A 13,620-nucleotide genomic window follows, 5' to 3' on the forward strand; every position below is an offset into this window, starting at 1 on the left:
TTTCCTTTGGAACACTCTGGGTCCTAGTAGTGTTGCCAGAATTGCAAATCTTAAGATCCTTGAATAAAACTTTGTCATTTAATTTTAACAAGGCCTCCTGATTCCTTTACACTCAGGTGACACTGACAATGGGAGGGGAGGGGGACAATGTGTGCAACTGCTGCCTCCCTTGCTCACAAAGAAACGGTTTGGGAGTCTCCTGCGCATTTCTTAGATAACTGCTTTAGTATGAGCTACACATATTATGAAATTCACTCTTTTAAAGTATAAATTTAAAGTGTGGCTTTTAGTATAGTCACAGAGTTGTGCAACCATCAGCACTGTCTAACATCAGAATATTTTCAACACCCCAAGAAGAGACCCTGTAACCATTAGCAGTCACTCCCCATTCACTCTTCTCTAGGTACCATTAATATATTTTCTCTGTTCTGGGCATGTTCTATACATGGAAGCACACAATAGATGGTCTTTTGTGTGTCTGGCTTCTTTTACTTAGCATAATGTTTTCAAGGTTTATTGATGTTGTCACATGTATCAGTACTTTATTGCTTTTTCTGGCCAAATAATATTACATGCGTAGATACACTACATTTTACTTATCTATTCATCAGTTAAGGGACATTCGGGTTGTTTCCACTTTTTGGTGATTATGAATAATGCTGCTATGAACATTCAGGTGCAAGTTTTTCTGTGGGCACGTTTTCAGTTTATCTTGAGTATATACCTGGGAGTGGAACGGCTTGATAATCTATCTTTACTCTTTTGAGGAACTGCCAAACTATTTTCCAAAGTGGCTGCACCATTATACATTCCCACCAGCAATGTATGGGGGTTCCAATTTCCTCACATCCTCGCCACCGCTTGTTATTTCCTAGGTATTATTATTATTATTATTATTGCCATCCTAGTGGGTATAAAATGGTGTCTCGATATGGTTTTGATTTGTACTTCCCTAATGATTAATGATGTTGATCATCTTTTCACATGCTTATTGGCCAATTGTATTTCTTTGAAGAAATATCTTTGCCCATTTTTAATTGGGTTATTTGTCTTTTTATCATCTGTACTCCCTTTGCTACTTTCTGTGAACCTATAATTATTTCATAATTTGAAGTTTTATCAAAAAAAGAACCTGCTGCCTGCCCTTCATTCCTCTTCTCCTGATTCCCACAGGCTTGAACACCAAGGTCCAGAGAGCACAGCGTGGAAGAAAGAACCTGGGACCCACACTGACTGCTTGGAACAGCGCCTCTCTGCCAGTGAGGCTGCTCATCGGGGGACTGTGCAGGAGGGAGAAATGAGCTTCTAACTCCTTTAAGCCACTGTATTGCTTGGGTCTCCTTGTTATAGCAGCTTAGCCTATATAGATTTATTCACATTTTATTACCAAGTAATTTAGTGGTCACACTTTTAAGATCACATATGAGGAAGTGATGACAGAAAAAGACGAAGAATTGGATGTTTGGTTATTCTGCTTTTGAATGCTGATGCCCAGGCCCACAGCAGATTTGGCCAATGCTGATGCCAAAACGGAACTTCAGTGCGTCCCCAGAGTGGTGCCAGAATGAGGAAACTGGATTCAGCTCTGCCGCCAGGAGATGGCCAGCTGTGTGGCTTCCAGAGGTCATCTCTCCTCTTTGGGCCTCCATATTCCCATTTGCAAATGAGGGATTTGGAATAGATCAGGGTTCCTTCAGTGGGTCCTGGGGGACCCTGGGTGTTTGGGGACTCATGCTTGGAGGACAAGGACCCAAGAGAACATTCTTTATTTTGTCATTTCACTTGATGAAAATTAATCAAGAAAATTAAATCAAGAAAATTAATAAAGAAAATTAATAGGACCACATCCTGGACCACCTGGATGGCGACTTCATAAAGGACCATGCAGTGAGAGTTTGATTTTTGTGATTACAACCTTAGCATGGAGCTGAGCTGACATGTCCAGAACCGAAATGCCCAGTGGACCAGGCGGGCCTGAAATGGGAAAACGAGGCCCCCCTCGCAGGTTCAGCGCCCACGTGGGCCCTTGTCGGGAGTCTTGAAGATGGTGGCCCAGTGCTGCCATATCATGTGACATCATGAGGAGCCAAACATCTGTATTTTCTAAAGGCAAAAACTCCCTGTTTTTAAATGTTGCAACTGATTTACGTTTTTATAAAACACAGTAGGGGTGAAACCAAACATGTCCCTGAGTGCACTTCCAACCTATGATGACACGGAGTGTTTGCCAGCAGTGTGTGTCTTCCGTTGCCCTTCCAGTGCCCCCAGCACTTTTCCGCACCTGCTCCGTGTGGACTGTGAGACTGGGCCCCCAGCCCTCCAAGGCCTCAGACTTTCTGTTGGGTTTAGACAGCAGATGAGAGGAGAGAGGAAAGGCCTCCCTGCATGACCAGCTTCTGGCAGTACTGGCTCCTCTCCTGCATCCCCTGCTCCTACTGGGGAGGCCTCTTTCCCATCTCACCACTGCCTGCCTAGCCCCAGCCCCTGGGGGGCTCCACTGCCCACACCTCTGTATGTGGCCCTTCATTAAACTCTCCTCTGTTTTATCCCTTTGAGGGGGCCATTGGCTTCCTGCCAGGATCTAGCTGGCACAGGTACCTCTGGGCTGTCAAGACTCTGAGCCAAATCACAATTGTCCTACCTCTGCCATGTGCTCATATTGAGTTATCATTCATATGCTCTTCTCCACTGTGGCAATCACCAATCACAAGTGAGATACATTTCCTTAGAATGAGACCTTAATTTATTCATATCTTTAATACATTGACACTTCCATGGAGCAGAGGGAGAACTCCTTTATCCATTACTGGTTAAGGAGAAAGGATACAGAGAGACTTAATATGTAAGTGGTATGTTTTGATATTAGTCTGGGAATAGTTAGGAAGCTGGAGAATACCATGAATATTGGTGGAAATATGGAATATCATAATCCTCATGCCTGCTGGTGCAAGATATAGACTGGGGCATCCATTCTGAAAACAACCAGTCCAATTAAACAAGTGTACACCCCCATGACCCAGCAATTCTTTCCCCTATGTGTCCCCAAAACTTTTTCACACTGGTTCATAGCACATAGAAGGATGTTCAGTGACGTGCTATGTGGGGATGGGGTGGCAAGGAGCTGGGTCAGGGTTGGAGACCGCCTGGTTGTCCATCACTGGGAAGGGATGGGTCAAATATGATGAATACACACCCAGGACTCCATGCACCAGTGAGAAGCAACAGATTAGATGTACACAGAGCCACATGGATGAGTCTTAAGACAGTGCTGAATGAGAAAATCATGCAAAAAAATGCAATCTAGAATATGACAAAACTTGTATCAGTCAGCAACACCTGCACCCACAAACCCACACCTATAGGGCTCCCAGGTTTACGGCAAAGTGACACTGACGTTCAGGAGGGAAGGAAAGTCTTTTCAATAAGCGGAGCTGAGTCAACTGGATATCCCTGTGGGGGGGGGCCCGACCCCCACACTGTACACAATAAACATAATAAATGTCATTTGGGCTATAAATCTAAATGTGAGAGGAACACAACAAGGCTTTTAGAAGAAAACATCAAACAATATCTCCACGGTCTTGGAGTAGGCAAATATTTCTTAAAGAAGACACAGAATGTTAGCCATCTGGAAAATAATTATTAGATTAGACTATATATAAGTTGAGAAATTCTGTTTGTCAAAAGGCACCATTTAGCAAATGAAAAGATGAGCCACAGCGTGGGTAGAAAATATTCACAACACATACATATGACAAAGGTCTTGGCCCCAGAATATATAAGAACTCCTGAAAAGCAATCCGAAAAAGGCAGGAAAATAGGCACTTCCCAGGATATCCAAATAGTCAATAAACATATGAAAAGGTGCTCCACCTCATTAGTTGTTATTCATCATCAGTAAAATGCAAATTAAAGCCACAAGAGAATGCACACCCACCAGAACGGCTAAAATTAAAAAGAACGACCATAGCAAGGTTTGGTTGGTTGTACACCCACACACTGCTGAGGGGAATGTAAAATGCTACAAACTGGCAATGTCTGTACCGAAGTTAGATATACACCTATCCTATGATCCAACAATGTCACTCCGTGGTGGGTCTAAGCCATCCAGAAGTGAGAGGTCTGCCCACCAAAAACATGTACTAGGAAGTTGAAAGCAGCAATAGCTTCATTGGTAATACTTTGTAATACTAGCAATTGCTAGTTTGCAATAGTCCCGTTTGTGAGAGCCCTAACCTAAAAGCAACCCAACTGCTCATCAGGAGGAGAGGCCACAGCTTCGCCACCCTGTGGCACGCTGTACAGCGACGAAGGACCACCTACCTGTACAGGCAGAAGGGGATGGATCTTACAAGCAGAGTGTGGAGTGGCTGAAGCCAGACACAAAACAGTGCATGCTGCATGATTCCATTTACGTGGAGCTCAAAAACTAGCAAAAGGAATGTGCACTGTTGGAAGTGAGGAACAGATTTTATTCTTGAGATGCAGGGATAGAGAGGTGGCCAGAGTGGGGCTTGTCTGGGCTGCCATATTCTGAATCCTTATCTGCTGGCTGGTTACAAGATGGTGCTCATTTGTGGAAATGCTGGACACTCATGATTGACCAGCTTTTCTGTGTGCACGTAATACTTCAACAAAGAGTTAAAATGTATGTCTGCACACACACTAATTAGCAACGCACATTTTTAAAGATCACCCACATGCAAAGGACAAGATGTGCATTAAAAACTATTAGAATGGGTCCAGCTGGCATGGCTCAGTGATTGACAGTCAACCTATGAACCAGGAGGTCACAGTTTGATTCCCGGTCAGGGCACATGCCCGGGTTGCGAGCTCAATCCCCAGTGTGGGGCATGCAGGAGGCAGGCAATCAATGATTCTCTCTCATCCTTGATGTTTCTATCTCTCTCTCCCTCTCCCTTCCTCTCTGAAATCAAGAAAAAAATATTTTTTACAAATTATTAGAATGGTCACCTATAGGGGAGAGGCATTGATGTGAGATATGGGAATAAAGAGAGTAAATGAATAGATAAAGAGGAGAGGGGCCTCCCACAGATGATAATGGCAATGGGCCACGACAGTGGAGAGTGATTAAGGGAGCTCTCTGAGCAACAGGTCCAGACAATTTTTTTCTTTCTTTTTAAATTTATTTTTATTATTGACACTATTACAGATGTCCTCATTTCAGACAATTTCTTAGATGTCTTCATGCTATATGTTATGGAGGACTCTGCTCAAAGGTTTGGCCTTAGTTTGAATCGAGAAAAACTACGAGAGAAGCAGGCAAAAGGGATGCAAATGGAAATGTATCCTAGAGTCTAGGTCATAGTAGCATTTGAGCAGCAACAAGATTTCACAGAATAGTAGCATCACCAAGTTACTGTGAATGTGAATGTTACTGGTTTTGTGGTTTTGGTCTGGAGTCCGATATCATGTGTTTTAGTTGTAGGGAACTGTAGGTATAAGAGATAGAAACAGAATTATGTGTTTGTGTGCATTTAAGAAACTACAGTTACAATAATTTAAGTAGACACAGGGAATGTATGAGAAATATTTTTTCTTGAGGAGAACCAAGATGGCGGCATAGGTTAATGCCGGAGTTTGCTGCCTTGAACAACTACTTCAAAAGTGAAACTAAAAAACGGAAGGGACATCACCCAGAACCACAGGAACGCTGGCTGAGTGGAAGTCCTACAACTAGGAGGAAAGAGAAACGCATACGGACACCCAGAGGAGGCGCAGTGCTGAAGTCAAATTCTGAGGTGCGGAGTGCGCGGAGCGGGCTGGCGGCGGAGGGTGCGGTTGGCATTTTCAATCGGGAGGGAGTCGCAGAATCTGAGCTCCAGATCCGGGCGAGTCTTTAGGGACCCAGACTCAAACGGGAGAAGCGGGACTGTCTGGCTGCGGTCAGAGCGAGTGCAGCTTTCTCTCTGAGGTGTGCAGCAGGTGCTGGGACTCAGAGAGGCAGAGCCCCTGGGGACAGGACTGAGAGCTGCCATAACTGCTCTCTCCGGCCCACCCTGTTGATCCTGTGCGACCCGCCCCGCCCAAGCCCTGCACAGAGGCATTTGCCGGATAGCCTCAGGCAAAGGCTAGATTAGCACCTCCCTAGAGGACAGAAGTTCTCTCACTGCAGACACAGCTGGTTCTCACAGCCACTTGGCCTGGAGATCAAACCCTCCCTGGTATTAGCTACAACAATCAAGGTTTAACTATAAGACTGCGCACAAAGACCACTAGGGGGTGCACCAAGGAAGCATAACAAAATGCAGAGACAAAGAAACAAGACAAAATTGTCAATGGAAGATATAGAGTTCAGAACCACACTTTTAAGGTCTCTCAAGAACTGTTTAGAAGCCGCCGATAAACTTAATGAGATCTACAAGAAAACTAATGAGACCCTCGATCTTATATTGGGGAACCAACTAGAAATTAAGCATACACGGGCTGAAATAACGAATATTATACAGACTCCCGACAGCAGACCAGAGGAGCGCAAGAATCAAGTCAATGATTTGAAATGCGAGGAAGCAAAAAACACCCAATCGGAGGGGCGGAATGAAAAAAGAATCCAAAAATGCGAGGATAGTGTAAGGAGCCTCTGGGACAGCTTCAAGCGTACCAACATCAGAATTATAGGGGTGCCAGAAGATGAGAGAGAGCAAGATATTGAAAACCTATTTGAAGAAATATTGACAGAAAACTTCCCCCACTTGGTGAAAGAAATAGACTTACAGGTCCAGGAAGCGCAGAGAACCCCAAACAAAAGGAATCCAAAGAGGACCACACCAAGACACATCATAATTAAAATGCCAAGAGCAAAAGAGAGAATCTTAAAAGCAGCAAGAGAAAGAAACTCAGTTACCTACAAGGGAATACCCATACGACTGTCAGCTGATTTCTCAACAGAAACTTTGCAAGCCAGAAGGGAGTGGCAAGAAATATTCAAAGTGATGAATACCAAGAACTTACAACCAAGATTACTTTATCCAGCAAAGCTAACATTCAGAATTGAAGGTCAGATAAAGAGCTTCACAGATAAGGAAAAGCTAAAGGAGTTCATCACCACCAAACCAGGATTATATGAAATGCTGAAAGGTATCCTTTAAGAAGAGGAAGAGGAAGAAAAAGGTAAAGATACAAATTATGAATAACAAATATGCACCTATCAACAAGTGAATCTAAGAATCAAGTGAATAAATAATCTGATGAACAGAATGAAGTGGTGATTATAATAGAATCAGGGACATAGAAAGGGAATGGACTGACTATTCTTGGGGGGGAAAGGGGTGTGGGAGATGCGGGAAGAGACTGGACAAAAATCGTGTACCTATGGATGAGGACAGTGGGTGGGGAGTGAGGGCGGAGGGTGGGGCGGGAACTGGGAGGAGGGGAGTTATGGGGGGGGGGGAAGAGGAACAAATGTAATAATCTGAACAATAAAGATTTAATAAAAAAAAAAAGAGAGAAATATTTTTTCTTACAGGGGATCTCTACATTTCTCTGGACTGGCTGCTGTCTGAGGTCCAGCACTGATGTTCTGTGAGTCAATGATCCTAAGATTTGAAAAGTCCTTGATCTTCATGTTACCCCATCCCACCTCTGCTTAAGATCTTACCATTGCTCCCTGGCGTCCTCACACCCTTCACTGTGGCCTACCAGGGCCCTTCAATATGTGGCTCCTCTCCCATCTTCATTTACTCACCATCTGTACCCCCTCACTCAAGTCGCTTCGAACTTCTGGTGATCTTGCATACGCTGTTCCCTCTGCCTGGAATAATCTTGCACTCTCTACCCAAAGTTCACTACTCTTTATCCTTTAGGCCTCAGTTTAGACATCTCCTCCTCCAGGAAGCATTCCTTGGCTCTCCGGACTGAAGCCGGCACCTCGTTTGGGCTCCTACAGCCCCCGGGCTTCCCATCACCGCCCTGTGCCTCCCCCATCCCGGCCCTGACCCCGCTGGGTCATCACTATCTGGCTGGATCTAACTGTACCGCTGGACTGGGAGCCCTATAGGGGCAGGGCCAGAGCTGGCTCAGTCACCTTTATGTTCCTCACATTGTCCAACAGAGGTCAGGCACAGAGCAGGCACTGAATAAATAGTCTGTGGATGAAATAATAAGTTCTGAAATTCTAAGATGATATGTTTTTAAGTGTCTAAGAATCTAAAGGTATGATTTTAAGTTCTCATGAATATATGTTTAGAATCTAAACAGTGGATCTCAACCCTCCTAAAGCCGAGACCCTTTAATACAGTTCCTCATGTTGTGGTGACCCCCAATTTCATTGTTACAAATTGAACATAATTAAAGCATAGTGATTAATCACAAAAACAATATGTAATTATATATGTGTTTTCGAATGGTCTTAGGCAACCCCTGTGAAAGGGTCGTTCGACCCCCAAAGGGGTCGCGACCCACAGGTTGAGAACCGCTGGTTTAGATCATTCTAGGTTCCAAAATCAGAGGAAGCTGGCAATCCATGGCTTGAATTTGGTTCAACGTTCTTTTTAATTGGGAAATTGCAGGTAAACATAAAAGCTAGCAACTTTGGGCCTGGTGAGAGCTGGTGTCCAGGGCATTTTTCGCTAGCTGACTACAGCCCCGAGTCCACTCACTCATCTATGTCACTTGTTTCCCCAGAGGCCTTTGAGTTCGACACCCTGCTCCACATATTTTAATTCTAAAGTTCCAAAAATTGTAGTATTGAAGATCCCATGATTGTCAAATGCTGAGTTACTAAAATTCTAAGATTCTGACTTTAGGGTTTCAAGGTTTTATGATTATAACAATATATATTTTATGTGTATAACAGTCCATGTTTCTGAGACATTAACATCCCAAGGGTCAAAAGTGCTAAGGGTCTAATGTTTTCAAGGCTTACAATTTTGAAGTTACACATCTCTGAGGGTCTTTGCTTATAAGTTTTAAGGCTGATGATTAAACTCTTCTGAGGTCCTAAAGCCACGTGAATACACAGTCGTAAGGTTCAAGGGTCTACAATTCCGAAGGTCTAAGATACTAAGATTCTATCTATAATAGTAAAAGCATAATATGCAAATCGACCGAACGGCCAAACAGCAGAACAACCGTCCGACGACCACGCAATGACACGCACTGGCGCCAGGCCAGCCAAGGACGGTGCAATGCAATTGGTCGGGGGCCCACCATCGCCCCACCATCGCCCCACAGAGGGAGGCCCAGGTCACCGACGGGCGGGCTACGGCAGGTGGGCAGGGCCTCCCTCTGCAGGTGACCGATCACAGAGCCCTGGCCCTGCAGAAGGAGGCCCAGGCTACCTGGCTGGTGGCGTTGCAGGGGGTGGGTGGGTCCTCCCTCTGTGGGGCAATTGATCATGGGGCTCCCAGACTGCGAGAGGGCCCAGGCCGGGCTGAGGGACCCCCTGTCTCCCCATCCCCCACCAAGTGCATGAATTTTGTGCACCAGGCCTCTAGTAACTTTATAATTCTCTGGGGTTTGTTTTTTTGTTCTAAAACATCGAAGTAGGTGACCAACAACCCCAGCTGTCCCTGAGGGCTTCAGTGCTAAAGCAGGAAGGTTTGGTCATTCTTCTCAAAGTTCTCAGGATTCACATTTCTATTCAGAAATTCTAAAGGCTTAGGATTATAACCCTCTATGTATATTAGAGCTTAGATGTCTAAGGGTCTGAGGTCCTAGGAGCCAATGATTAAAATTCCTAAGGTCTGTGACTATAAAGTTTTGTTTACAAGAGTCTCCTCCACTTCTAAAAGTCTCAGTTTCAAAGCATCTCCGAATCTGACATTCTAAGGTCCTAAAACCTGGCATTTCAGCATTTCAGGATTCTGAGGAATTCCACGTTTCTGGGACTGTACACGTCCCTAAGGACCTAAGACTGCGCCGCTACATACAGCAGCCACAGGCCACATTTAAATCTAAACTAATAAAACTAAATAAAATTACAAATCCAGTTCATCAGGAGGCACTGGCCACATTTTAAGTGCTCATAACTGCAAGTACTAGTGCTTAGTATATTGGACACCCCAGACAGAGAACATTTTCCCATCATCATGGGAAGTTCGACTGGACAGTGCTGGTCTAAAGATTCAAGTTCTAAGTGTCTATAACTGTCTTCCCATCCTCCAGGCCATCTAGGAACAGACATTGAGGCATACAGACAACACCCCAGCAGCCCCCTCCCTCTCTTCCCCCACCCCGGTCCTCTTCCAGGTACCTGCCAAGGCCTTGATCCGGGAGCACTCGAAGAGTGAGGGGGCCGTGGGCTGCTCCCGCTCCCAGCCCCGGTCTGGGCTCTCCCAGCGGGCTGCAGGGTTGTTGTTGTTCGAGGCCGGCAGGCCTTCCATGTTGTCCACTTCCCCTGGTACCTGGGCCATCCGGGAGGGCGAGGCCTGGGGATGGGCAGAGGGAGGTTAGGGCTGGAAGCAGGGCCTGAGCTCAGAGTTCCCACTTCCAACAGTGACTGGATGAGTCCTGTCCCCTCTGTCATCCTCAGTCTCCCTGTCGTTAAAGTGGCCATAATAATAATGACCATAATGCTCACCCTGACCACACCACAGGGCTGTGGTGAAGCACCTGGGTTAGCGGGCACAGCGGAGGGGCCTGGCAAATTGTCACTTTTGTTGTTGGTAGAATGATAACACTCTTATCAATAGAACTCTATAATGCAGTAATAACAAACATTTATTGAGTACTTGCGCTGTACTCAGTACTTTATGTGTATTATCTTATTTAATTCCCACAAATTCCCTAAAGATAGGCTATTATTAGGCCTATTTATTATACAGAGGAGGAAACTGAGACACAGAGGGGTTAATTCACTTGCCCGTGGTCATTGCACCAATGGCTCCAATTCTTCCTTATAGCCACACCCTCTGTCATAGAACCCTTCAGTGTTCTCCTACGGTGGCAATGGGAGGGGTGGAGGAGTGAGGTGGGGGCATGCCCCACCCATTCACTCTGGGTTTGGCCACATGGCTTCGATGAACAGATTTAGGTGGAGGTGCGGGTGAGTTCTGACCCTAGGACTCAAGAGACCTTGCATGTTTTTGCTTGTGCTTGACTATGGCCATGAGAAAAGCACTGCAAGGCACTAGGGCCAAAGCCCAGGTGTTCCAGCCAAACCAGCAAGAGCAGCCAACAGCCAACAGCCCCCTCCCCACCCTAACACAGGAATAAGCCAGATGAGCCCAACCTAAGTCACTGCCCTCAGACTCTGTGGCTACATAAAGGCTTACGAGTTTTATGACGCGGAGTTGGAGGGCCGTTTCTTACGCAGCATTATTGTGGCAACAGCTAGCTGACATCTCGCCTGACTGGAGCTGTGTTCTAGAACACTGCCAGATCGCAAATACGAAATTCAAGGGGGTGGGCAGCTTCAGACACACCTCCTCTGCCATCTGGGACCCCAGGCTTGATTCCAGCACTAAGAAAGGAGGGAACAGTGGCCAAGCCACTAGATTTTAGGAAAGCAGGTCTAGGTCTTAGTCAGTGCGGTGGAGATTGTCTCTTTTGATGGACACTCAAAAACCCATTGTTATTCTCCCCTTCTTCCATGGGAAGCTGGCACATGGCCCCTTACCACCTGTGTGCCCTTGGCTAAATCACTTCCCCTCTCGGCCTCCATTTGTCCATCTGTAAAAGGGTAATTACAATGGTACCCATTTCCCAGGGGTGTTTGAAGATGAAACTGGTTTATGATGCAGGGAGCATGGGAGCATGGTCCTTGCTAATATTTTCATTCTCTGGTCACATAGCAAATCAAAGTGCCTGTGCTGGAGTCAGGCTGAAACGAATTCAAGTCCGGCTTTATTCTTGCTGCATCTTTAACCCAATATCTTTAGTTTGGCCTCTCTGGGCCTCAGTTTCTCTCCCTGTTAAACAGTGAACATAATTGTTTCCATTTTGGGATGGGGAGGCACTTCACACTTCGCGAGCTCTCAGGCCGCCCGGGAGCAGTCCCGGAGCAGCCCTGGCCATGACGCGATTGAATGGAGACAGAAGGTGGTGGGGGTGGAGGATGGGAGGGAGTGTCCTGTGGCCGCAGCAAAGGCTGGCGGGGCGCAAGGCTGAAGGTGGGAGCAGATGCTGTAACCTTTCAGCGGCCGCGCCTCTCTCCCTGCAGTCTCGCCGCCGTTCCCCCGGAGGAGGGCCTGGAAGGACAAGGCCTGGGTGGGAGACCCACGCGCGGCGCGGGGGCTGCGCTAGGTGGGGAGGTGCGGGTTCGTTCTGCCCTCGACCCTTCGCCTCCCCCCAGCCCGGGAGACCCTGAGGGCTCAGGCCACCGCCACCGCGCGCGGGGGAGGGATGCCGGGGCAGGTGGGAGATGCCGCCGGGAGGGGCTGCCGCCCCCACGGTGCTCACCTGGGCCCGCGGCCGCGGTGCCGCCGTCCCCGCTGCTCGCGGCGCCCGACCGCCCCCCAGCCAGCGTCCTCGGCCGGGCCCCGAGCCGCCCCGCTCCGCTCGGCCTCGCCCGCCGGGATTCTCCGCCGGATCCGCATGCGCCGCCGCGACCGCCGCCGCCGCCGCGCCTCCCCCGCTCGCGCGACCGACGCGCTCGCGCGCCCCCGGGACCCTCTCCCGCCCGCGTCCCGCGCCAGCCCGTCCTCCCGCTGCTGGCCCACGCGTGGCCACACACCCGGCGCGGCGTGTGATACACAGGTCACTCGTGGGGCCAGAGGTAGCGTCACACAGTCACATACTCCCACGGTCACACCGACAGGGTCTCAGCAGGTCACAGTGTGCACACCCCACAGTCACAGTGCCACGCTCATGGGGCGCAGGGAAAACATGCAAACTCACACCGGGCCCACACCGGGCCCCGCACCGGGTCCGCACCGGGTCCCCAACCGGGCCCCGCACCGGGTCCACACCGGGTCCCCCACCGGGTCTACACCGGGCCCACACCGGGTCCACACCGGGTCCACACCAGGCCCGCACCGGGGCCCATGGATATGGAGCCCCACAGCGTCCCCCGGTGTCACTGAGGTAGCGCCGCCCCACCCGTGGGTGCCACACACAGCAGTCACACGGTGTCCTACTCCGATGGGTGTCAGAGTGCCACATGCTCAGGGCACACACAGCTTCACAATCACACAGCACGACATGCCCTTTTACACACTCAACCTCATCACACTCACTGGGTCACACACCCCGCACTCACACACTCATCCGTCACGTCCCAGGAGATTGCAAACAGCAGCACAGCAGTAACAGCCACACTCAGAGGGGGTCTCGGCGTCACACACCCGCACATGACACACGCGGGGTCACCCGGCCACAGCCTCACACCGCGCGCTCTGGTGCCGGGCCACACATGTCCGAGCGCACACCAGGCCCCGCAGTCTGGATGCATTAGCGTCACAGGCCGCACTGTCACCCAGTGTCACCACCAGGTCACACAACAACATCAATGCTCCCACTCGTGGGGTCACACGCAGTCCCTGCTGCACGCGGAGTTACACATAGGGGGTGGCTAAAGGTGTCACACAGCCATGCTCCCCTTCGGGGTGACTCACAGTCACACAGTCATCGACACAAAGACGCGCAGCTGGTGTCCAACTCGCACACACACCGCCTCCCTCACTCTCCCGCGTGGAGGCCCGGGGCGCAGTGAGTCCCAGC

The 13,620-nt window shown here is 48.5% G+C and overlaps 1 protein-coding gene across 2 annotated transcripts in view; it reads right to left on the minus strand.

Moving 5' to 3' along the window:
* The window catches only part of SPTBN4 (spectrin beta, non-erythrocytic 4), an 82,188-nt gene extending 69,694 nt beyond the window's left edge, over positions 1 to 12,494 (minus strand). For both annotated transcript variants that reach the window (XM_036346144.1, XM_036346143.1), the window contains exons 1-2: positions 12,361 to 12,494; positions 10,214 to 10,388 (exon numbers count right to left, since the gene is read on the minus strand). In XM_036346144.1, the coding sequence (XP_036202037.1) occupies positions 10,214 to 10,373 (160 nt within the window). In that variant the 5' untranslated portion in view covers positions 10,374 to 10,388; positions 12,361 to 12,494. The remainder of the gene's footprint in view (positions 1 to 10,213; positions 10,389 to 12,360) is intronic.
* Between the last annotated feature and the right edge of the window lie 1,126 nt (positions 12,495 to 13,620).

Source organism: Myotis myotis, unplaced genomic scaffold, assembly GCF_014108235.1.
Source record: "Myotis myotis isolate mMyoMyo1 unplaced genomic scaffold, mMyoMyo1.p scaffold_m19_p_19, whole genome shotgun sequence".
NCBI lineage: Eukaryota > Metazoa > Chordata > Mammalia > Chiroptera > Vespertilionidae > Myotis > Myotis myotis.